The following is a 26,731-nucleotide window of genomic DNA, read 5'->3' on the forward strand; positions in this document are numbered from 1 at the left end:
CAGGGGATATACCTCGACCACTCCTCGGCCGGTCCCGGCAATAGGACCTCAAAAACCTACCCACATCCTGGTTAACACGTTCAACCTGCCCATTGCTCTCTGGGTGGTACCCCGAGGTAAGGCTAACCGAGACCCCCCAGGCGTTCCATAAAAGCCCCCAGACTCTGGAGGTGAACTGGGGACCTCGGTCGGACACAATATCCTCGGGGACCCCATAGTGCCGGAACACGTGGGTAAAGAGGGCCTCGGCGGTCTGTAGGGCAGTAGGGAGACCCGGCAGTGGGAGGAGACGACAGGCCTTAGAAAACCGATCCACAACGACCAAAATGGTAGTATTACCCTGGGAAGGGGGTAGATCGGTCACAAAATCTACAGATAGGTGGGACCATGGTCGTTGTGGAACGGGCAGAGGATGTAACTTACCCCTGGGCAAATGTCTAGGTGCCTTACACTGGGCACACACCGAGCAGGAGGAGACATAAACCCTCACATCCCTGGCTAACGTTGGCCACCAGTATTTCATGCTAAGGCAGTGCACCGTCCCACCAATACCAGGATGTCCAGAGGAGGGTGATGTATGAGCCCACGAAATAAGCCGATCACGAACCTCGAGCGGAACGTACGTCCGCCCCACAGGACACTCGGGGGGAGTAGGGTCGGTACGCAGCGCCCGCTCGATTTCCGCATCGACCTCCCATACTACCGGAGCCACCAGACAAGACTTCGGCAGTATGGAAGTAGGCTCAATGGACCTCTCCTCCGTGTCATACTGTCGGGACAGTGCGTCTGCCTTACCGTTCTGGGACCCAGGGATGTATGTGATCTTAAACACAAACCGGGTTAGGAACATGTTCCACCTAGCCTGACAAGGGTTCAATCTCCTAGCTGCCCGGATGTACTCCAGGTTGCGGTGATCAGTCAGAATGAGAAAAGGGTGTTGAGCCCCCTCAAGCCAATGCCTCCACACCTTTAGGGCCTGGACTACAGCTAACAGCTCCCTGTCCCCAACGTCATAATTGCGCTCCGCCGAGCTGAGCTTCTTGGAGTAGAACGCACAGGGGCGGAGCTTAGGTGGCGTGCCGGACCGTTGTGACAGGACTGCCCCTATACCGGTCTCGGACGCGTCCACCTCTACTTGGAAAGGCAAAGAGGGATCCGGATGTGCCAGCACCGGGGCCGAGCGAACAGGTTCTTCAGCTTGACAAATGCCCTGTCCGCCTCAGCTGACCACCGCAAGCGCACCGGACCCCCTTTAGCAGGGACGTAATGGGAACTGCAACCTGTCCAAAACCCCGGATAAACCTCCGGTAGTAATTAGCAAAACCCAAGAACCGCTGCACCTCTTTTACGGTGGTTGGAGTTTGCCAATTACGCACAGCTGATACCCGATCTACCTCTATCTCCACGCCAGACGCGGACAACCGATAACCCAAAAAGGAGACGGACTCCTGGAAGAACAGGCATTTCTCTGCCTTGACATACAAGTCATGCTCCAACAGTCGTCTCAATACTGGCGCACCTGGGCTACATGCTCGGCTCGTGTAGAAGAATACACTAGAATGTCGTCAATGTACACCACTACACCCTGCCCATGCATGTCCCGGAAAATCTCATCAACAAAGGATTGGAAGACTGAAGGAGCATTCATTAACCCATACGGCATGACGAGATACTCGTAATGACCCGAGGTGGTGCTAAATGCTGTTTTCCATTCATCCCCCTTAATGCGCACCAAATTGTACGCGCTCCTGAGATCCAACTTTGTGAAGAAACGCGCTCCGCGTGAATGACTCCGTCATCGTCGCAATCAGTGGAAGTGGGTAACTGTATTTTACTGTGATCTGATTGAGACTACGGTAATCAATACACGGGCGCAATCCCCGTCCTTCTTCTTCACAAAGAAGAAACTCGAGAAACCGGAGAAGTAGAGGGCCGTATGTATCCCTGTGCCAAGGACTCGGCTATGTAAGTCTCCATAGCCGCAGTCTCCTCTTGAGACAGGGGATACACACGACTCCTGGGAAAAGCTGCTCCGGTCTGGAGATTTATCGCACAGTCCACCTGTCTATGAGGAGGTAGCCGTGCTGCTCTCGATTTGCTAAACGCTAGTGCTAAATCCTCATACTGGGGGAATGCGCAGTGCGGGCACTTGGTTCGGACTCTCTACCGAGGTCGCCCCTATGGAAACACCTAGACATCTCCCTACACACTGGGCAGACCACTCCATAAGAGCCCTCTGTTGCCACGCTATGGTAGGATCGTGGGTGCTTAACCAGGGAAGCCCCAACACCACTGGGTACGCAGGAGAGTCAATCAGATAGAACTGAATGATTTCCTCATGACCCCCTGCGTAGTCATCGTCAGCGGTGCCGTGACATCCCTGATTAGACCCGACCCCAACGGCCGGCTGTCTAACGCATGGACAGGGAATGGAACTTCTACCGGCCGAAGGGGAATTCCTAACCTAGCACAAAATGCCCGATCAATAAAGTTCCCAGCTGCGCCTGAATCTACTAGCGCCTTATGCTGGGAATGAGGTGCCACCTGTGGAAAACGCACAGGAATGCTCATGTGACCAACAGAGAGCTCTGGGTAAGTGGGGCGCCTACTCACCTGAAATGACTCCCCAGTGCGTGACCTGTTGTCCCCTCTCTCAGAAGACCCTCCCCAGCACCTGGCCGCGGTGTGTCCTCCACGGCCACAGTTGGTGCAGGGATTGGCCCTCCTCGGGTTCTCCCTCCTCCTCTCTCTAGCGCCAGCACCCCCGAGCTCCATAGGAATTGGCTCAGAGGTGCTGGAGGATGGAATGGACGACCCCCACTCGGGACGTCCGCGGGCGGCCAGCAGGGTGTCAAGCCTGATGGAGATGTCCACCAGCTGGTCGAAGCATAGGTTGGTGTCCCTGCAGGCCAGCTCACGACGAACGTCCTCTCGCAGGCTACACCGATACTGGTCGATGAGGGCCCTCTCATTCCATCCCGCATCCGCAGCTAACGTCCGGAACTCCAGTGCGAACTCCTGTGCGCTCCTCTTCTCCTGTCGGAGGTAGAACAGACGCTCCCCCGCCGCCTTCCCTTCAGGTGGGTGATCGAAGACTGCCCGGAGAACTCAGCGTAGGTGATGGTAGCTGCGTCTATTCTCCTCCATTCGGCGTTGGCCCATTCCAACGCCTTACCGGATAGACAGGAGATGAGGGCGGCGACGCTCTCGTATCCCGAGGGCGCTGGGTGTATAGTAGCCAGGTATAGTTCTATCTGCAGGAGGAAACCCTGACACCCGGCTGCAGAACCGTCATATGCCCTCGGGAGCGAGAGCCGAATGCCACTGGGTTCCGGTGCTGAGAGAGGAGGACTGGTCGTTGGTGATGGGATCGTGGGTGATGGCGTGGGCACTTCCCTCGTCACCAGCGACTCATCTTGTTGGACACCTCGTCAAGGGCGGCCTCAAGTTGCTGGAACAAGATGTCTTGAGAGCGTAACTGCTCCTCCGGCAACCTGGGTGCCGCTACTGCTCCTGCTGACTCCATAATGGTGTGTTGTTCTGTCAAGAGGTGAGGTGTATGTGGGGTGGAAGTCAGGCGCAGGACACCGAGGCTCAGTCCAACAGAGTTTACTCAAATAATCCAACAAGGAAACGGTAAACAAACTGCCTCGAAAAACACAGAGGCGAGCATTACGCAACAATGCGTAAAACACTAAAACAGAAAACAAGAAACGAAACACGCAGCACTACGACAGGCGAACAACAACACACAATCCTACTAAGCAAACAGACAGAACTTATAGGACAGGTGATCAATAAACAATTGGACACAGGTGTGACAGACAGACAAAAGCAATCACACACAGAACAAAGATCGGTGGCAGCTAGTACTCCGGGGACGGCGACCGCCGACGCCTGCTCGTACAAGGAGGAGGAGCAGCCTCGGCAGAATCCGTGACAGTAACAGTAATGGCAACATTGCCATCTCTCTAAAGTAAATTTGACGACATCACAATTATGCAAAGTTGTTTCCTATTGATTATTTGCCTACTTTAGCAATGTCATCATATTTCCATGCCACTGTAAGTTAGTGTAATTGAGACTAAACAGTCACATTAGCCTCCGAGGTGCAACCCATGTCCAGGGCACAAATACATATTGGATGCAGCTATGGTGGTACTAGCTAACTCATGTCTGACTACAGCAGTGTACTAACTAGCAGCAACAAGCTCAAACCCAGGGCCATAGCAAAACATGTCACAGTTGGTTGCATAGTGTAACGGCATCACCGTCCTGAATCTTATCCAATCTGGAGCCAGTCAGTCTACCTCTATAAAGCATAGAATTAGCTTCCAAACGAGATGACGTTATTCCTCGAGCAATGTTTATAATTGAGGGATGATGACAATTATTAACCCTGTTTTTCTGTTATACAAAGTGCACAGTTGGGTGCCATACCGATCCCCTGGTCATGAATAGATGCCGGGTCCTACCAGAAGGAGCAAAGGTGGGTATCATAAAATGTCCAGCAATGGGAGTGCAATGGTTTAGCAACATCTCAAAATAATTTCATTCACTGTTCACTTGCTATTTTTACAGCTTGTCAGGCAAGACCTCAGAATAAGTACTCAAAAATATCTGGCTTGACAAAATAGTAGGCTAATTCCCTAGCCAAGCAGATATAGCTAGTAGTCATTTTGGTTGTGAATTGCATTAGCAAAAAGCTTTGTCCTTTCTTCAGAACAAAGTGCAATTTACCATGTGGCAGTCAATTATATCACCCTGTCACAGGCCCTCCTAGTCAACACACCTCATAATATTGTCTGCTGCAGTTGTTCGAGAGATGTCTAGTTTGCAGCCGAACATGCAGCATAGAGAAGACCAGCAAGGGGGCCCTCATCAGCATCATGCAGACATGCCCTCATTGTGAGCATTCCTATGAATGGAACAGTCAGCCACATGTTTGCGAGTATCCGGCCAGCAACCTTCACCTGTCAGCGTCAGCAGTTTCACAGGCTCATTATTTGTACAAATACAGAAGGTAACCCACTTCATTACTTTGATACATTTGATAACCCAATTGTGAAACATCATTTATGTAAACTGACATTATTTGTTGCTTATGTTCTACTTCTTAGATTTTTTCATGTGTGTGATGTCAGAATGCTCTCACTGTTCCAAAATGTGATTGTTAGGCAACAAGACAGTTACTCGCGCTCCCCTCAAACCAAGGCATGCTGCCTGCTAATTATCTATAGGCTATGTTTCAATTTAACAAATTATTTTCGAACAAGTTTGAATTGAGGTGTGTTCCGCCTCCTCGTTAATTCACATAAGAAGTAGCCCATTTCACTGTTGTGGACAATTTATTTTTGAGGCTTTTGTGTGAGTTCCTATTAAAGTAAGTCGCTTATTTTCTGCATATTGTGTTGTCGTTTCTGCTGTAGCACACCGTATGAATGTATGGATCATAATGTATTTACTGTTTTAATTTACATGTTTTCAAGTACTGGTGACAAATCATGCATTCAGATTCTTGCATAGATTGTAATGGACACATATGATGTGTTTAAATACTTTTTGGAATGTTGTACTGATTATGATGAGCTAAGCTATTTGCCAGCTATGTGTGGCGCCATGTTTGTTGACATTATACAATGCATTCTGGTAGTCACGTAAGCGTCTGTCAGACCAAAGATGTTATAACAAGGGATAGTTCACTTGACTGACTTATGGTGATTTCAAGACAACTGTGAACTCTGGTACTAGGTAAAATCATGACGTCAATGATCTTCAAGTCGGAAAGTCGGAGGCCCGAGTTCCCGAGTTGGAATTCCGAGTTGGATGACCGTTCAAAACAATTTTTCCCAGTTGGAGCTCGTTTTTTCCCTGAGTTGCCAGTTGTCTTGAACGCACTGAATTCGGAATTCAGAGATTTCCCAGTTCCCAGTTGATTTGAATGCGGCATCAGATTGTAACTTGGGTACCTCAGGGTTGCCAGCTCAGACCCCCCTTTCCAGGGGTTTAATTTTTATTTAGTGTATAAACTTTTCTTGTGTTTGCCCCCCATTTATTGATAAATCCCCCATCATAGTAATATTTTCTACATCATATCCCCCCATGATACCTTCCCCCATTTCTACCCCCCATGGACTTGAAAACCCCCCCACAAACCCCCCTAAAATGGTTTCATCCCTGTTTAGCTTTCACGTTACGGTTAGGCTAGGCAGTAGGCTTGTATTTGGTGTGATGATCTGTGAGGTGAAAACATTTTATTTGCATTGTTATTTGTCAAAACCGGTAAACGACTTGTCAAGTCATGTGCTCCGGTTTTTGTATACATCAACGATTTGTAATATGCTGAAAAGTGGCTAAACTAAGTTAATATTTTTCAGACAATGAGCCTTTGACTTTGTTTATTTGCGTCTTATAGTGAATGGCATTCTGGGATTAGGGAGTTTTCGCCAAGTCAAACATCAACAAACATGGCTGCCATCATAAACTGACACAGATTTATTTTCTAAACAACATTACATTAGTCTCTTGTGCTCACCAGAGATGTGGTACATTGTAAACTAGTCTAGCTGTTAGGTCGCTAACTTATGTTTAGTTTTTTTGTCAGCGCAACCTATTATTTAGACTGGTTTATGGAATGAGTTTGGCTGTGGATGTGTTCCGTGTGATCAAATCAAATCAAATGTTATTGGCCACATGCGCCGAATACAACAGGTGCAGACATTACAGTGAAATGCTTACTTACAGCCCTTAACCAACAGTGCATTTATTTTTAACAAAAAAGTAAAAATAAAACAACAAAAAAAGTGTTGAGAAAAAAACAAAAACAAATTATGACAAAAAAAAAAAAAAAATAAATCACAAAATTAAATAAAGAAAAAAAAGAAACAAAAATAATAAAAAGGTGATTCTTGAATGATGAAGTTCGCATTTATCTTTTACAATAAAAGGTACAATTGATCAGTACAAAAAAATATTTAGATGCTGTTCAGACAACAATGCTGTTTAGACGCGTTTGTTGCGTCATACGTTCTGTTGCTACTGTTCCAATCACATATTTGAGATCATATGCTGCAAGGACCACTCAACAATGATCACAAATACGTGATCATACGCGTCAAAGGGCTGATATTGAGTTGCACCCCCTTTTGCCCTCAGAATAGCCTCAATTCATTGGGGCATGGACTCTACAAGGTGTCGAAAGCGTTCCACAGGAATGCTGATCATGTTGAATCAAATGCTTCCCACAGTTGTCAAGTTGGCTGGATGTCCTTTGGGTGGTGGACCATTCTTGATACACACAGGAAACTGTTGAGCATGAAAAACTCAGCAGCGTTGCAGTTCTTGACACACTCAAACCGGTGCACCTGGCACCTACTACTATACGACGTTCAAAGGTGCTTAAATATTTTGTCTTACCCATTCACCCTCCGAATGGCACACATACATAATCCATGTCTCAATTGTCTCAAGGCTAAGAAATATCATCTACACTGAAATGAAGTGGATTTAACAAGCAACATCAATAAGGGATCATAGCTTCATAATGTTGTATACACTCAGTGTAATGTCCCGGGCATAACCTAGCCTGGTGGAACCAGCTTGATCACTGTGTTCACCATTCTATTTCACTTCACATTTTATCATATCTGAAGTGAAATAGAAAGGTGAACGCAGCCATCAGGTTGGTTACACCAGGCTAATCATAACCACCATTGATAATGTAATCAGTGCTCTGTTTGTGTGTGACCGACCAGTATCTTTGATGAAGGGCCAGGAGCTGATCTATGCTGCTATGCCCATCAATGGGGCTCTGGCAAAGACCTCACCTCTTGCCTGCTCACAAATGGTCGTCGATGGGGAGAACAGAATTAGGTAGGTTTAGTCTGACTTATTCAAACTTCAACATAGTAAACTCAGCCAAAAAAAAAATATGTCCCTTTTACAGGACCCTGTCTTTCAAAGATAATATGTAAAAATCCAAATAACTTCACAGATCTTCATTGTAAAGGGTTTAAACACTGTTTCCCATGATTGTTCAATGAACCATAAACAATTAATGAACATTAAGACACTAACAGCTTACAGACGGTAGGCAATTACGGTCACAGTTATGAAAATGTAGGACACTAGAGGCCTTTCAACTGACTGAAAAACACCAAAAGAAAGATGCACAGGGTCCCTTCTCATCAGCATGTATGTGCATGAGGACTTCAGATGTAGCCAGGGCAATAAATTGCAATGTCCGTACTGTGAGACGCCTAAGACAGCGCTACAGGGAGACAGGATGGACAGCTGATCGTCCTCGCAGTGGCAGAGCACGTGTAACAACACCTGCACAGGATCGGTACATCCGAACATCACACCTGCGGGACAGGTGTACAGGATGGCAACAACAACTGCCCAAGTTACACCAGGAATGCACAATCCCTCCATCAGTGCTCAGACTGTCCACAATAGACTGAGAGAGGCTGGACTGAGGGCTTGTAGGCCTGTTGTAAAGCAGGTCCTCAACAGACATCACCGGCAACAACGTCGCCTATTGGCACAAACCCACCGTCGCTGGACCAGACAGGACTTGCAAAAAGTGCTCTTCACTGACAAATCGTGGTTTTGTCTCACCAGGGGTGATGGTCGGATTCGCGTTTATTGTCGAAGGAATGAGCTTTACACCGAGGCCTGTACTCTGATGCGGGATCGATTTGGAGGTGGAGGATCCGTCATGGTCTGGGGCGGTGTGTCACAGCATCATCGGACTGAGCTTGTTGTCATTGCAGGCAATCCCAACGCTGTGCGTTACAGGGAAGACATCCTCCTCCCTCATGTGGTACCCTTCCTGCAGGCACATCCTGACATGACCCTCCAGCATGACAATGCCACCAGCCATACTGCTCGTTCTGTGCGTGATTTCCTGCAATACAGGAATGTCAGTGTTTTGCCATGGCAGGCAAAGAGCCCGGATCTCAATCCCATTGAACATGCCTGGGACCTGTTGGATCGGAGGGTGAGGGCTAGGGCCATTCCCCCCAGAAATGTCCGGGAAATTGGTTCTAGTCAAGATTCTAGCAGCCGTGTTTAGCACTAACTGAAGTGTATTTTGTGCTTTATCCGGGTAACAGGAGAGTAGAGCATTGCAGTAGTCTAATCTAGAAGTGACAAAAGCATGGATTAGCTTTTCTGCATCATTTTCGGACAGAACATTTCAGAGTTTTGCAATGTTATGAAGATGGAAAAAAGCTTTCCTTGAAATATTCTTGACATGTTCGTCAAAAGAGAGATTAGGGTCCAGAGTAACGCCGAGGTCTTTCAAAGTTTATTTGAGACGACTGCATCTAGGGTATTACGCAAGGTTACATTTATATCCTCAGTTAGGTGGGTAACCGATTTTTGTAATCCGACGTCTTTGGGTAGGTGGAGGGAGTCTGGAAGAGCATCTCGGAATCTTTAGGTCGTCCGAGAATTTATAGCACAGCTTTTGATGATCCTTGATTGGGGTCTGAGCAGATTATTTGTTGAGATTGCACATTTAATTAAATGGTGGTCAGATAGTCCAGGATTATGAGGAAAAACATTTAGATCCACAATATTTATTCCACGGGACAAAACTAGATCCAGGGTATGTCTGTGGCAATGAGTAGGTCCGGAGACAAACCCACTGAGTCAACGATTGCTCCAAAAGCATTTTGGAGTGGGTCTGTGGACCTTTCCATGTGAATATTGAAGTCACCAAAAATTAGAATATCTGCCATGACTACAAGGTCTAATTGGAGTTCAGGGAACTCAGTGAGGAACGTTGTATACGCAGAAGGCCTGTAAACAGTAGCTATAAGAAGTGATTGAGTAGGCTGCATAGGTTTCATGACTAGAAGCTCAAAAGATGAAAATGAAAAATGTAAATGTACAAAGCAAAGCAGATGAAAAAATTGTCAAAAGGTCAATGACTTACTTGGTATTTACTTGACAGTAACAATTGGGTGTAAAACATACATGGGTGGCTGTGTAATGGGTCTTTGTATAAAGATTAATTGTTTGGGTTTGGCTTTTATCACAAGACAGTGTACAGAGTAAACCCTCATCTGACATTTCTGGTTTATAGATTTTAGTAAACACTGACTGGAATATAAATGTATTTGCATCTCTAATTAGATCATGTTTTATGCATAAACATAGCTTACACTCACTAAACATAGTATAACGTCATCTCTACTAAAACAGTGTATGTGTGAACCAAACAATATCTTATTTAGTTATGTGGAAGGGACTCAGAGCCCCAGCTGTTGGTGACGAAATAGATGTAATGTAGTCAAGGAGGAACATGACTTAACGCTATAAACACAGAAGTGCACCCATTCACATCATAGACACCCATAGATACGTCAACCCCAGCAAGGTCAAGAAGTTAGCAAGTGAACCACTATCCATGTTGCTGAAAGCTATGAGAGAATATAATTTCACCACTGTCCATGGTGCTGAACGATATGAGACCATTTAATTTCCCCTCCCACCGTACTGCTTAAAGAATGCCACCACGCCAACATCCTAACCTCCTGTACTCTCAATCTCATTAGCTTTCCACCACTCTAACATCTTGCACCTCCCATTGATTAATATGTGTATGTCTCAGGAGGCTGAGATATCAGCCAGGTCACCCGTGACACAAGTCAGTATTCGACATCCATCCATGTCTGAGGATGTTGGGAGATTACATGGAAACTGGCCACTAGGGGCAACAGTGAGTGATGTTACCTTCAAGTAGGTTTCGGTTTTGCTGGGGCATTGTGGACAGGGATGGTGGATGGGCGTAAGCATCTGCCTCTGATTACAAAGGTTGTAAGTTCAAATCCAGTGATACAAAGTTGTTTTTGCTTTTTTTGTTTTAAGCCTATCCCAAACCTTAACCCTTACCTTAACCATTCAGAGTTAATGTCTAACCTTACATTTTCTGAGTTAAAACTTAACCCTAACCCTAAAAATGTGGAGTTAATGCCTAAACTTAACCTTAAACACTTTGAAATTTGACTTTTGAAACTTCGACATTTGAGAAACATGGATGAACGTCTAATTCTGACGTGAGACTGTGAGAGCTAGTTGCAGCTATAGCCTGTATATCATAAACCGGGGAACAGGGATGACATTTATTTTTATTGACTGGAGGGGAGCTCCTGTTCCACTTTACCCCGTGTAAAATGGCAATAACAAGCGCCACACAGATTCGGCTCCAATTAGTATGCATGGTATAGTGGAAAACAAGCAATAGATCAAAGGTAAAGAGTGCATTCATTTGATGGTTAATCCCAGCGAGATGGGAGTGGAGGGAGACACACACGAATGCATGCACACACACGGGTAGTCGAGCACGCATGCACGCACGCACACCCACACTCACACAAATACACACACACATGTATATACACACACATGCCTGCACACCCACTCGCATATACACACACGCACCTTGACGAGATTCACTTGACAAGCTACAAGCGAAATGCATCTAAATGTCTGCCTGTACAAACCGTTATTGACTGGAGGACAGCTCCTCTTTGATTCAACCATGAATATCTTCAGTTTGTTTTTTGTTCCTTATATTTTGGTTGGAAGGTAAGCAACAGTATTGTTTTTCTATTGGACAAGCTAGATAAAGTGAATCTTGTTTAGTTCATCAAGTGCAACTTAACTGTCTCAGAGATATAGACACAACAGCTGGCACAGCTACAGTTGAAGTCGGAAGTTTACATACACTTAGGTTGGAGTCATTAAAACTCGTTTTTCAAACACTCCACAAATGTCTTGTTAACAAACTATAGTTTTGGCAAGTCGGTTAGGACATCTACTTTGTGCATGACACAAGTCATTTTTCCAACAATTGTTTACAGACAGATTATTTCACTTATAATTCACTGTATCACAATTGCAGTGGGTCAGAAGTTTACATACACTAAGTTGACTGTGCCTTTAAACAGCATGGAACATTCCAGAAAATGATGTCATGTCATTAGAAGCTTCTGATAGGCTAATTGAGATCATTTGAGTCGATTGGAGGTGTACCTGTGGATTTATTTCAAGGCCTACCTTCAAACTCAGTGCCTCTTTGCTTGAAATCATGGGAAAATCCAAAGAAATCAGTAGTCCTCCACAAGTCTGCTTCATCCTTGGGAGCAATTTCCAAATGCCTAAATGTACCACGTTCATCTGTACAAACAATAGTACACAAGTATAAACAACATGGGACCATGCAGCCGTCATACCGCTCAGGAAGGAGACGCATTCTGTCTCCTAGATATGAACGTACTTTGGTGCGAAAAGTGCAAATCAATCCCAGAACAACAGCAAAGGACCTTGTGAAGATACTGGAGGAAACAGGTACAAAAGTAACTATATCCACAGTAAAACGAGTCCTATGTCGACATAACCTGAAAGGCCGCTCAGCAAGGAAGATGCCACTACTCCAAAACCACCATAAAAAAGCCAGACTACGGTTTGCAACTGCACATGGGGACAAATATCGTACTTTTTGGATAAATGTCCTCTGGTCTGATGAAACAAAAATATAACTGTTTGGCCATAATGACCATCATTATGTTTGGAGGAAAAGGGGTGGACTTGCAAGCCGCAGGATACACACAGGTTAAGTCAATATGTAATTAATGTCATACTTTTCCATGTTGTTAGTGCAGAGTGATACAGCACTCTAAAAAGAAAAGGTTCCTGGAGTATCCTTTAGGGGTTCTTCAAATTGAAACTGTGGGGGAACCCCTATAAGAAAGAACCACTTTTAATGGATCCTCAAAGAACCTTTTGAAGAACCTTTAGGGGTACATTTTTTAACACAACAGTATTCATACCTTGGTTTTTGTGGTGAATGTGAATGAAAAAAACTGTTTTGATGATGGTTTTCATACACATACCTTGTCCATAATGTAGAGGCTTATGGGATATTCATTGAAGGGGTAAGGGAGGAGGATGGTAAATGTGATCTGCATAACATACCAAATGACATACCTTTGTATGCCTCCTCGTCTGTATACCTGCAGACACAGAAACAAAAGTGAGCAGTTCAGTCATCTGCACCCAATACAGCTAGCCTTCAACATATTATTATAGCTTACATATTCTTACCTCTGTGTTGATTGATATCAATTGAATTGTGTCCATTTAATGTTTTAGAAAGATTTGCACAAATATTAATAGATAGATGGTATCATCATAAAACAATATCAATTTAGATCATACAAGGGACAAACCTTACCTTAAATTGAGGAGATCTTTACAGCACCTGCTGTCCTTTCAATTTCAAATCCAAATGTTTCAGTTGGGCAGTTAGGTTCCTGCTAGAACCCCCACCAACTAAGGAGGTTCCTCAATGAACCCCACCTGCTATGGGGTTCTTGGAATAACTTTCTGAGGGCCATTTTCAGTGCCAAGAACACTAAGGTTCTGAGAAGAACCCTTGTTGAACCCCTAATTTTTTGAGTGAGTCTGCTGAACCCTCAATAATGACTTGTATAACACGAAGGCAACGCCTGAGATAATGAGATTGCCTTATGGTCTGCCATGAATCGTAGCAGGTTCAAAAAGTCGAAGTCACATATTTCATCTCCTATTATACATATATGCTCAACAAACAAACCTGTGCATACACACACTAAAGTCGCGAGGCAGTGAAGTGGAGCGCACGCTCGGCTCCTCTCGTGTCTTTACGCTTCTCATTAACATTCGTCGCTATTCCATGATGCTGAAAGGATCTCCAGCGCACGGAGCGGAGACGAGCAGTGTTCCTGTGCATTAAAGGAGGTATCGACGACTCGCAGGAGGACAGCGCGAGAAGGAGGAGCGGAAGAGACGGTTAATTTACATTATAGCGTTCCTTCACTGCTGGACCTGGAAACCTGGAGCAGGAGCCCTCATTTTCTATACAAAATACACCTGCAGAAAATTGTCACCAGTGCATTTTTCCTGACATCAAGTGTCCGATATGTGTCGGCTCTAACATAGACTATTATTGAGAAACAATGAATATCTACATTTTTGGGTGGTTGTGGGAACCTTTTTTCATGGAAATGCCTAAGATTATGAATTTATCGGTTTTCGTTCTACCTGTTTTATGGGGTTTGGTGCTTGGTGGCTCTCAAAGTGTACAAATTGGTATGTATCAAGCAAATTAGTTAATTTCAATAAAAGCCTATATTTTTTGGACATAGCTCCAGCAAGTAGGCTAGTGATTTTGCCAATGCATGATGAAAGCTGGTCATGTCAATTGATCGAATAAATCAACAATATAAAATATTGGAATAGGCTATACACAAGTATATTGAGATCTCCAATTGTTTTTATTACAGGTGGACTCTTTCCAAGGGGTGCTGATCAGGAGTACAGTGCATTTCGGATAGGAATGGTTCAATTCGGCACACCCGAATTCAGATTGACGCCCCATATTGACAATCTGGAAGTAGCAAACAGTTTTGCCGTCACCAATTGTTGTAAGTAACAAATGTAGCCTATTAAAAGTATCTTTACACAATTAACAATGCAATCCATTTTCATCCCCTTCAAATATACCAATAGAAAACACAGCAAAACTATCAATTGATGGATGCAATTAGCCTACTTAGAAACGGTGCATGGAACCACTCAATTAGCGCGTAATTTGTGTGCATTTATTTTAGTCCGTGAAACCATATCTGTTGTGGAAAGACATAGAAAAGTAGGCTGTTTGTAAAATAAGATATTATGTGGATTAGTGTTCATCTTGTGCTAGAAATAATAATATGCCATTTAGCAGACGCTTTTATCCAAAGCGACTTACAGTCATGCGTGCATACATTTTTGTGTATGGGTGGTCCCGGGGATCGAACCTACTACCTTAGCGTTACAAGCGCCGTGCTCTACCAGCTGAGCTACAGAGGACCACTAAGTAGGCTATATGCGATAGGCTATAACGAAATGACAAGGTAAAGTTGGTTTCCAGAGTAACAGTAAGTAACAGTGATGCTCCCTTGCCACAGGCGCGCGTAATGTCTTGCATGACAAGTAGGTACTGGGTATATCCATTGTAATTTCGTATTTTAATCAAATTCAAGACAATTTTATTATCTTTTGTCAAATATTGTCACCATTTGCAATAGCTTATTATCTCTATGAAAGACATGACCTAGGTTAAAAGGCATTCAAGCCCGTTAATTGAAAATGAGTTTATGGTTCCACATATTTAATAGGCATTTATTAAACGTATTTCGTCATTAACTTATTTCGTAAAGAAACTAATCTATATCAGGTAGCCTATGCATTACATGTAGTTCTGTGGATGAGAAAGATAGTCTAAGTGTAAGATTGAAATTATGCAAATAATTAACCATTAAAGGTTTCTTCCCTCTGGGCAGGGAGAGGAGGTTATAGCCTATCGCATATAGCCTACTTATGGATCAGCCTATTGCCTACCACTTCTTGGCCCACATTCGTTATGTTATTTGGTTCTTCAACGAAATGTTTTTATATATATTGGGAACAATCAACTGAAACAATATATAGGCCTATATTTAAACTGACAATATTTCATAGTTTATTTAAAAAATATTAGGTTCGATTTGATCTGTTCACTGAGCTATTAATGAGCGCCGCTCTAAAATTGATGGGCTACCCATTTCATCTAGCTGTTGCCAAGCGACAGTTCGTTTGGAAAAACGTCTCAGAGGTATATTGTATCAAAACTAAAGGATATTGTTATACTATGTGCATTGATTATAAAGATATATTCCACACTTTCCATATAAAAGCTTGTTGCGTTGAAGATCCTCAACGCGACAGATGCCTGATGATGCTGGTTCGAGAAAACAGCGACATGTCAGTCATGGCTTGGGTTCTAAGCAACAACATCAATCCCCATGAGTGTGATGTCAGAGGTTGTTTTTATAGGCTTACATATGGCTTCCTTCAGTAAGTAGTCTACTGTGAATAAGAAGCAGATGGATTCATTGTAACTTACACATTTGCTTCACTTATTATGCACATATGCCATTTACCGTTTAGGAATATTATTTCTAAACTCTTCAGTAGGGAAAAGGCTGAAAGCATGTTGTTTGGACATAGGCCTACACTAGCCTATTATTCATAGGTGTTGTCATTTATTTGAAAATATAGGGACAATAGATCTCACAGGTGGCTGGTTGCACCTTAATTGGGGAGGACAGGCTCCTAGTAATGGCTGGAATGGAATCAATGGAATGGTATTAAGGACATCAAACGCATGGTTCCATGTGTTTGATACCATTCCATTCACTCCATTCTAGCCATTATTAGCCATCCTCCCCTCACCAGCCTCCTGTGATAGATATGTGATAACCTTGCATTTAGTCAACGAATTGGTCAATGGACCAATTCAAACTCAAGTAAACCAATGTTCAAAAACACTCATAATAATTGGCAGCACATTTGACAATACAATACAGAGATATACAGTATATCAATTTTTTTGTAAAATAGTGTTCCTGTATGCGAACATATATTATTAGCGAGCGAGAGGCTCTTCTCAAGCGTTTGACTGTATAGGCTACTCTTTTAATCCAGTAGATGGCTCTATATGTTAAAGGCATTACAGTACTTCCCTGTAATATTCTTTCTATGCATGAAAAATGTCCCATTTACTGTAAAACATACATTTTCATCTGAGAAAGCACCATTAAAACTGGGCACAGAGAAATGTATAGAAGCCATATTAAATTTAGATTGATCACTTTGCTGTACATTAGGTGAAACTGGGAACTTAGGTGCAGACAATTTAACCAGTAAATGGGACATTTTTCATGCATAGAAAGAATATCCCTGGGATGAAATACACTCTGGTTAGCTAAATCATCAAGATGTACAGTAGCCTAAAGTACAGTATAATCCAGGCCAGATTGGGGGCATAAACTTCCTTTACAAGTATGCCTTGTGGGATAAGCTAATTCATAATGAAGTAGATTGACATTTTCTCAAATACAATTTTGTAGAGGTTATGCAATGAGTCAGATAATAATTCCTTTACTGGGATATTGTTGGCTATGCTTTTATAGTGACCATAAGAAAAAACAAGAGGTTGTACAAATGCATTCAATAAAGTCTTGTTGGGCCAGAGTGGTACGTCTACCATGTATCAAAGCAATGGCAGGAGAACCTACTCCTGCCATAGCTACATTGTGCCATCATCGAGTGCATCTGGTACATTCTGGATCTGCTGCCAACTCCAGGAGAGTGGATGGAGGCGGCCACTGTGTGTGTGTTTTTGACCTCTTTCAAAACAATCCACACTCCCTCTCTAGGGACTTCTAGAAGAGATGCAATGTTGCATGTGAGGAATTTATGATTTAACACATCAAAAGTCCCTTATTTGTCCGGTTGACTCATCGTGTGGTAATTTCCTACATTTACCTGCATCTGACGTCGTTATGATGTACAGGTAACTGCCAAAATAATTTACTGAACAAAAATATAAACGCAACGTGCAACAATTTTACAGTTACAGTTCATATAAGGAAATCAGTCGATTGAAATATATTTATTAGGCCCTAGTCTATGGATTTCACATGACTGGGAATACAGATGGGCCTCAGGATCTCGTCACAGTATATCTATACATTAAAATTGCCATCAATAAAATTAAATTGTATTCGTTGTCTGCCCATACCATAACCCCACCGCCACCATGGGGCACTCTGTTCACAATGTTGACATCAGAAAACCCCTCGCCCACACGAGGCCATACACGTGGTCTGCGGTTGTGAGGCCGGTTGGACGTACTGCCAAATTCTCTAAAACGATGTTGGAGGCGGCTTATGGTAGAGAAATGAACATTCAATTATCTGGTAACAGCTCTGGTGGAAATTCCTGCAGTCAGCATGCCAATTGCACGCACCCTCAAAACTTGAGACATCAGTGGCATTGTGTTGAGTGACAACACTGCACATTTTAGAGTGGCCTTTTATTGTCCCCAGCACAAGGTGCACATGTGTAATGATCATGCTGTTTAATCAGCTTCTTGATATGCCACACCTGTCAGGTGGATGGATTTTCTTGGCAAAGGAGAAATGCTCACTAACCGGGATGTAAACAAATGTGTGCACAAAACTAGAGAGAACTAGAGACTTTTTGTGCGTATGTAAAATTTCTTGGAACTTTGATTTCAGTTCATGAAATCAACAATTTCCATGTTGCGTTTATATTTTTATTCAGTGTAGAAACACTTGAGTAAATGCGGGATACAAATTATATTGAAAGCAGGTGCATCCACACAGGTGTGGTTCCTGAGTTAATTAAGTAATTAACATCCCATCATGCTTAGGGTCATGTATTAAAAATGCTGGGCAGGTCATTATTTTGGCTACCATGGCTTCCAATTGGCTTATTCATCCCCTCTCCTCCCCCCTGTAACTATTCCCCAGGTCGTTGCTGTAAGTGAGAATGTGTTCTCAGTCAACTTACCTGGTAAAATAAGGGTAAAATTAATACAATACAAATGCCCCCATAGGACGACAATGCCCCCATCCATAAGGCACGAGTGGTGACTGAATGGTTTGATGAGCATGAAAACGATGTAAACCATATGCCATGGTCGTCTCAGTCACCAGATCTCAAACCAATTGAACAGATTCTGGAGCGGTACCTGAGACAGCGTTTTCCACCACCATCAACAAAACACCAAATGATGGAATGTCTCGTGGAAGAATGGTGTTTCATCTCTCCAATAGAGTTCCAGACTTGTAGAATCTATGCCAAGGTGTATTGAAGCTGTTCTTGGTTCTGGTGGCCCAACGCCCTATTAAGACACTTTATGTTGGCGTTTCCTTTATTTTGTCACTTACCTTGATGTATTCATGCCATTTTAAATGTTCAAGCAAAAATATGAATAAGTTTATTGTGCAATCTTAATGAAATGCATTTAAATGCACTATTATAGAAGACACTGTGAAATATTAAGTAGGCTAGGAAGTTGGGCCTTTCATAAATCAAGGCTAGACAGCCCTCTGTCGACCTTAGCCTGCCCTGAATACTCTCCTTAACCTAGAATTCGAAATGGCACCCTATTCCCTATATAGTGCACTAGAGCCCTATAGGCCCTGGCCAAAAGTAGTGCACTACATAGGGAATAGGGTTTCATTTGGCCCACACCCCCCTCTAATTTTAATGATCCTCCATCCACACATACTGTAAGTGGGGTGTCTTTTAAACTACACAGAGCTGAAATATCAATTACACACTTGTTCAAAGACTCTTCATGTCTAGTCTAAGTCATCTCCTCTTGTCTCATATCACATGGCATAGCCCGCTTACTGCCTCCGAGGCAGCGAGGTCAAGTCTATTCACGTTGTTGTGCTCTATATTTTATATATTTTTATTTTATTTAACCAGGTAAGCCAGTTGAGAACAAGTTCTCATTTACAACTGCGACCTGGCCAAGATAAAGCAAAGCAGTGCGATAAAAACAACAACACAGAGTTACATATGGGGTCAAACAAAACATAAAGTCAAAAATACAACAGAAAACATATATACAGTGTGTGCAAATGTAGCAAGTTATGGAGGTAAGGCAATAAATAGGCCATAGTGCAAAATAATTACAATTAGTATTAACACCGGAATGATAGATGTGCAAGAGATGATGTGCAAATAGAGATACTGGGGTGCAAATGAGCAAAATAAATAACAATACGGGGATGAAGTAGTTGGGTGGGATAATTTCAGATGGGCTGTGTACAGGTGCAGTGATTGGTACGTGACTTCCGTCTCGCTTCCGCATTGTCTCCGTGCTGCTCTGCTGTTTGTTGCTACTTGGCTACCTAACAAACTATTCACGTTTACTTTTAATAAACGTTTAATCAATCTCTGTGTTCAACAAATTTACCAACTTTTTTAGTTTTGTCCTCACTCATCTTTTTTCGTTAAACTTTTTCACCCCGGACGTTATCCCGAGACAGAAGAGTCAGAAGAGTCTTTTTCCTGTGCGTTTTAGCTGCCAACTTTACGTTATTTTCCTTTTTTCCATCGCAACTTTTTTCCCTTATTCAACTTTTTCACTCCGGACGCTTTATCTGGACATGGTTCATCAACATCTTCAACAGCCGAAGCTAAGTAGTAACATTAACATGATGTCTTCTAATTGCAGTCGCTGTACTCATAATATACAGGAGAATTCTCGCCTTACGGCGAGAATAGCTGTGCTACAAGCCCAGCTTCAGACGCAATCGTTAGGCAAGGGTAATATCAGTGTAGGAAAGGAAGAAACAGCGTCTGTGCCACCAGTAAGTACAGACAGTAATGTTAGTATAAATCCCCCCGCACAGTCCCCCGCAGCCGGACAACTTTCTCATGGCTTCTGGAGGGAAATACTGTTGGAATGCTCAACCGGTGTCGCTCATTCAGCCGACAGAAACCTTCAACCGGTTTTCCCCATTATGTAGCGAGTCGGAGTCTGAGTCTGAGTCTTCTCTAGTCTCTACTCCTCCCGTTACGGGGTCTGAGACTCCGAAGGCTCCCACCATTAGCTCTGACAAATTGAAAACCCTAGTCATCGGCGACTCCATTACCCGCAGTATTAGACTTAAAACGAATCACCCAGCGATCATACACTGTTTACCAGGGGGCAGGGCTACCGACGTTAAGGCTAATCTAAAGATGGTGCTGGCTAAAGCTAAAACTGGCGAGTGTAGAGAGTATAGAGATATTGTTATCCACGCCGGCACCAACGATGTTAGGATGAAACAGTCAGAGGTCACCAAGTGCAACATAGCTTCAGCGTGTAAATCAGCTAGAAAGATGTGTCGGCATCGAGTAATTGTCTCTGGCCCCCTCCCAGTTAGGGGAAGTGATGAGCTCTACAGCAGAGTCTCAGCACTCAATCGCTGGTTGAAAACTGTTTTCTGCCCCTCCCAAAAGATAACATTTGTGGATAATTGGCCCTCTTTCTGGGACTCACCCACAAACAGGATCAAGCCTGACCTGCTGAGGAGTGACGGACTCCATCCTAACTGGAGGGGTGCTCTCCTCTTATCTACCAACATAGATAGGGCTCTAACTCCTCTAGCCCCACAGTGAAATAGGGTGCAGGCCAGGCAGCAGGCTGTTAGCCAACCTGCCAGCTTAGTGGAGTCTGCCAATAGCATAGTCAGTGTAGTCAGCTCAGCCATACCCATTGAGACTGTGTCTGTGCCTCGACCTAGGTTGGGCAAAACTAAACATGGTGGTGTTCACCCTAGCAATCTTATTAGGATAAAGACCTCCTCCATTCCTGCCATTATTGAAAGAGATCGTGATACCTCACATCTCAAAATAGGGTTACTTAATGTTAGATCCCTCACTTCAAAGGCAGTCATAGTCAATGAACTCATCACTGATCATAATCTTGATGTGATTGGCCTGACTGAAACATGGCTTAAGCCTGATGAATTTGCTGTGTTAAATGAGGCCTCACCTCCTGGTTACACTAGTGACCATATTCCCCGTGCATCCCGCAAAGGCGGAGGTGTTGCTAACATTTACGATAGCAAATTTCAATTTACAAAAAAAAAATGACGTTTTCATCTTTCGAGCTTCTAGTCATGAAATCTATGCAGCCTACTCAATCACTTTTTATAGCTACTGTTTACAGGCCTCCTGGGCCATATACAGCGTTCCTCTCTGAGTTTCCTGAATTCCTATCAGACCTTGTAGTCATAGCAGATCATATTCTAATTTTTGGTGATTTTAATATTCACATGGAGAAGTCCACAGACCCACTCCAAAAGTCTTTCGGAGCCATTATCGACTCAGTGGGTTTTGTCCAACATGTCTCTGGACCTACTCACTGCCACAGTCATACTCTGGACCTAGTTTTGTCCCATGGAATAAATGTTGTAGATCTTAATGTTTTTCCACAAAATCCTGGACTATCGGACCACCATTTTATTACGTTTGCAATCGCAACAAATAATCTGCTCAGACCCCAACCAAGGAGCATCAAAAGTCGTGCTATAAATTCTCAGACAACACAAAAATTCATTGATGCCCTTCCAGACTCCTTCTGCCTACCCAAGGACGTCAGAGGACAAAAATCAGTTAACCACTTAACTGAGGAACTCAATTTAACCTTGCGCAATACCCTAGATGCAGTTGCACCCCTAAAAACGAAAAAACATTTGTCATAAGAAACTAGCTCCCTGGTATACAGAAAATACCCGAGCTTTGAAGCAAGCTTCCAGGAAATTGGAACGGAAATGGCGCCACACCAAACTGGAAGTCTTCCGACTAGCTTGGAAAGACAGTACCGTGCAGTACCGAAGAGCCCTCACTGCTGCTCGATCATCCTACTTTTCCAAATTAATCGAGGAAAATAAGAACAATCCAAAATTTCTTTTTGATACTGTTGCAAAGCTAACTAAAAGCAGCATTCCCCAAGAGAGGATGGTTTTCACTTCAGCAGTGATAAATTCATGAACTTCTTTGAGGAAAAGATCATGACCATTAGAAAGCAAATTACGGACTCCTCTTTGAATCTGCGTATTCCTCCAGGGCTTAGCTGTCCTGGATCTGCACAGATCTGCGAGGGCCTGGGATCGGGAGAGACACTTAAGTGTTTTAGTACTATATCTCTTGACACAATGATGAAAATAATCATGGCCTCTAAACCTTCAAGCTGCATACTGGATCCTATTCCTACTAAACTGCTGAAGGAGCTGCTTCCTGTGCTTGGCCCTCCTATGTTGAACATAATAAACAGCTCTCTATCCACCGGATGTGTACCAAACTCACTAAAAGTGGCAGTGATAAAGCCTCTCTTGAAAAAGCCAAACCTTGACCCGGAAAATATAAAAACTATCGGCCTATATCGAATCTTCCATTCCTCTCAAAAATTTTAGAAAAAGCTGTTGCGCAGCAACTCACTGCCTTTCTGAAGACAAACAATGTATACGAAATGCTTCAGTCTGGTTTTAGACCCCATCATAGCACTGAGACTGCACTTGTGAAGGTGGTAAATGACCTTTTAATGGCGTCAGACCGAGGCTCTGCATCTGTCCTCGTGCTACTAGACCTTAGTGCTGCCTTTGACACCATCGATCACCACATTCTTTTGGAGAGACTGGAAACCCAAATTGGTCTACACGGACAAGTTCTGGCCTGGTTTAGATCCTACCTGTCGGAAAGATATCAGTTTGTCTCTGTGAATGGTCTGTCCTCCGACAAATCAACTGTACATTTCGGTGTTCCTCAAGGTTCCGTTTTAGGACCACTATTGTTTTCACTATATATTTTACCTCTTGGGGATGTTATTCGAAAACATAATGTTAACTTTCACTGCTATGCGGATGACACACAGCTGTACATTTCAATGAAGCATGGTGAAGCCCCAAAATTGCCCTCGCTAGAAGCCTGTGTTTCAGACATAAGGAAGTGGATGGCTGAAAACTTTTTACTTTTAAACTCGGACAAAACAGAGATGCTTGTACTAGGTCCCAAGAAACAAAGAGATCTTCTGTTAAATCTGACAATTCATCTTGATGGTTGTAAAGTCGTCTCAAATAAAACTGTGAAGGACCTAGGCGTTACTCTTGACCCTGATCTCTCTTTTGACGAACATATCAAGACTGTTTCAAGGACAGCTTTTTTCCATCTACGTAACATTGCAAAAATCAGAAATTTTCTGTCCAAAAATGATGCAGAAAAAATTAATCCATGCATTTGTTACTTCTAGATTAGACTACTGCAATGCTCTATTTTCCGGCTACCCGGATAAAGCACTAAATAAACTTCAGTTAGTGCTAAATACGGCTGCTAGAATCCTGACTAGAACCAAGAAATTTGATCATATTACTCCAGTGCTAGCTTCCCTACACTGGCTTCCTGTTAAGGCAAGGGCTGATTTCAAGGTTTTACTGTTAACCTATAAAGCGTTACATGGGCTTGCTCCTACCTATCTTTCCGAGTTGGTCCTGCCGTACATACCAATACGTACGCTACGGTCACAAGACGCAGGCCTCCTAATTGTCCCTAGAATTTCTAAGCAAACAGCGGGAGGCAGGGCTTTCTCCTATAGATCTCCATTTTTATGGAACAGTCTGCCTACCCATGTGAGAGACGCAGACTCGGTCTCAACCTTTAAGTCTTTACTGAAGACTTATCTCTTCAGTAGGTCATATGATTGAGTGTAGTCTGGCCCAGGAGTGTGAAGGTGAACGGAAAGGCTGGAGCAACGAACAGCCCTTGCTGTCTCTGCCGGGCCGGTTCCCTCTCCACTGGGGTTCTCTGCCTCTAACCCTGTTGCAGGGGCTGAGTCACTGGCTTGCTGGTGCTCTTTCATGCCGTCCCTGGGAGGGGGTGCGTCACTTGAGTGGGTTGAGTTACTGACGTGATCTTCCTGTTCTGGGCTGGCGCCCCCTTGGTTTGTGCTGTGGTGGAGACCTCTGTGGGCTATACTCGGCCTTGTCTCAGGATTGTAAGTTGGTGGTTGGGGATATCCCTCTAGTGGTGCGGGGGCTGTGCTTTGGCGGAGTGGGTGGGGTTATATCCTTCCTGTTTGGCCCTGTCCGGGGGTTTCTTCGGATGGGGCCACAGTGTCTCCGGACCGCTCCTGTCTCAGCCTCCAGTATTTATGCTGCAGTAGTTTATGTGTCGGGGGGCTGGGGTTAGTTGGTTATACCTGGAGTACTTCTCCTGTCTTATCCAGTGTCCTGTGTGAATTTAAGTATGCTCTCTCTAATTCTCTCGTTCTCTCTTTCTCTCTGAGAACCTGAGCCCTAGGACCATACGTCAGGACTACCGGGCATGATGACACCTTGCTGTCCCCAGTCCGCCTGGCCTTGCTGCTATTCCAGTTTAAACTGTTCTGCCTGCGGTTATGGAACCCCTACCTGTCCCAGACCTGCTGTTTTAAACTCTAATGATCGGCTATGAAAAGCCAACTGAGATTTATTCCTGATTATTATTTGACCATGCTTGTCACTTATGAACATTTTTGAACATCTTGGCATGGTTCTGTTATAACCTCCACCCGGCACAGCCAGAAGAGGACTGGCCACCCCTCATAGCCTGGTTCCTCTCTAGGTTTCTTCCTAGGTTTTGCCTTTCTAGGGAGTTTTTCCTAGCCACCGTGCTTCTACACCTGCATTACTAGCTGTTTGGGGTTTTAGGCTGGGTTTCTGTACAGCACTTCGAGATATTAGCTGATGTAAGAAGGGCTATATAAAATAAAATTGATTGATTGATTGATTGATTGATTGGTAAGGTGCTCTGACAACTGATGCTTAAAGTTAGTGAGGGAGATAAGAGTCTCCAGCTTCAGAGAGTTTTGCAGTTCGTTCCAGTCATTGGCAGCAGAGAACTGGAAGGAATGGCGGCCAAAGGATGTGTTGGCTTTGGGGATGACCAGTGAGATATACCTGCTGGAGCGCATACTACGGGTGGGTGTTGCTATGGTGACCAATGAGCTAAAATAAGGAAGTGATTTGCCTAGCAGTGGTTTATAGATGGCCTGGAGCCAGTGGGTTTGGCGACGAATATGTAGTGAGGACCAGCCAACAAGAGCGTACAGGTCACAGTGGTGGGTAGTATATGATGCTTTGGTGACAAAACAGATGGCACTGTGATAGACTACACCCAATTTGCTGAGTAGAGTGTTGGAGGCTATTTTGTAAATGACATCGCCGAAGTCAAGGATCGGTAGGATAGTCAGTTTTACGAGGGCATGTTTGGCAGCATGAGTGAAGGAGGCTTTGTTGCGAAATAGGAAGCCGATTCTAGATTTAACTTTGGATTGGAGATTCTTAATGTGAGTCTGGAAGGAGAGTTTACAGTCTAACCAGACAACTAGGTATTTGTAGTGGTCCACATACTCTAGGTCAGACCCGTCGAGAGTAGTGATTCTAGTCGGGTGGGCGGGTGCCAGCAGCGTTCGATTGAAGAGCATGCATTTAGTTTTACTTGTGTTTAAGAACAGTTGGATGCTACGGAAGGAGTGTTGTATGGCATTGAAGCTCGTTTGGAGGTTTGTTAACACAATGTCCAATGAAGGGCCAGATATATACAAAATGGTGTCGTCTGCGTAGAGGTGGATCTGAGAATCACCGACAGCAAGAGCGACATCATTTGTATACACAGAGAAAAGAGTCGGCCCAAGAATTGAACCCTGTGGCACCCCCATAGAGACTGCCAGAGGTCCAGACAACAGGCCCTCCAATTTGACACATTGAACTCTATCTGAGAAGTAGTTGGTGAACCAGGCGAGGCAGTCATTTGAGAAACCAAGGCTATTTAGTCTGCCAATAAGAATGCGATGGTTGACAGAGTTGAAAGCCTTGGCTAGGTCGATGAAGACGGCTGCACAGTACTGTCTATTATCGATCGCATTATAATATGATTTAGGACCTTGAGCGTGGCTGAGGTGCACCCATGACCAGCTCAGAAACCGGATTGCATAGCGAAGAAGGTACGGTGTGATTCGAAATGGTCGGTGATCTGTTTGTTATCTTGGCTTTCAAAAACATTTGAAAGGCAGGGCAGGATGGATATAGGTCTGTAAAAGTTTGGATATAGAGTTTCACCCCCTTTGAAGAAGGGGATGACCGCGGCAGCTTTCCAATCTTTGGGGATCTCAGACGTTACGAAAGAGAGGTTGAACAGGCTAGTAATAGGGGTTGCGACAATTTCGGCTGCTAATTTTAGAAAAAAAGGGTCCAGATTGTCTAGCCCAGATGATTTGTAGGGGTCCAGATTTTGCAGCTCTTTCAGAACA

The 26,731-nt window shown here is 43.9% G+C and overlaps 1 protein-coding gene across 9 annotated transcripts in view; it reads left to right on the top strand.

Moving 5' to 3' along the window:
* The first annotated feature begins 13,687 nt into the window (after positions 1-13,687).
* The window catches only part of LOC121534602 (glutamate receptor 2), a 92,355-nt gene continuing 79,311 nt past the window's right edge, over positions 13,688-26,731 (top strand). For 2 of the 9 annotated variants that reach the window (XM_041841238.2, XM_041841230.2), the window contains exons 1-2: positions 13,689-14,153; positions 14,337-14,477. In XM_041841238.2, the coding sequence (XP_041697172.1) occupies positions 14,102-14,153; positions 14,337-14,477 (193 nt within the window). In that variant the 5' untranslated portion in view covers positions 13,689-14,101. Of the gene's footprint in view, positions 14,154-14,336; positions 14,478-26,731 lie in introns of all 9 variants that reach the window. The other 7 variants (XM_041841208.2, XM_041841223.2, XM_041841194.2 and 4 more) reach the window with 5 other exon arrangements.

This window comes from Coregonus clupeaformis, chromosome 2 (genome assembly GCF_020615455.1).
Source record: "Coregonus clupeaformis isolate EN_2021a chromosome 2, ASM2061545v1, whole genome shotgun sequence".
Classification (NCBI taxonomy): Eukaryota; Metazoa; Chordata; class Actinopteri; order Salmoniformes; family Salmonidae; genus Coregonus; species Coregonus clupeaformis.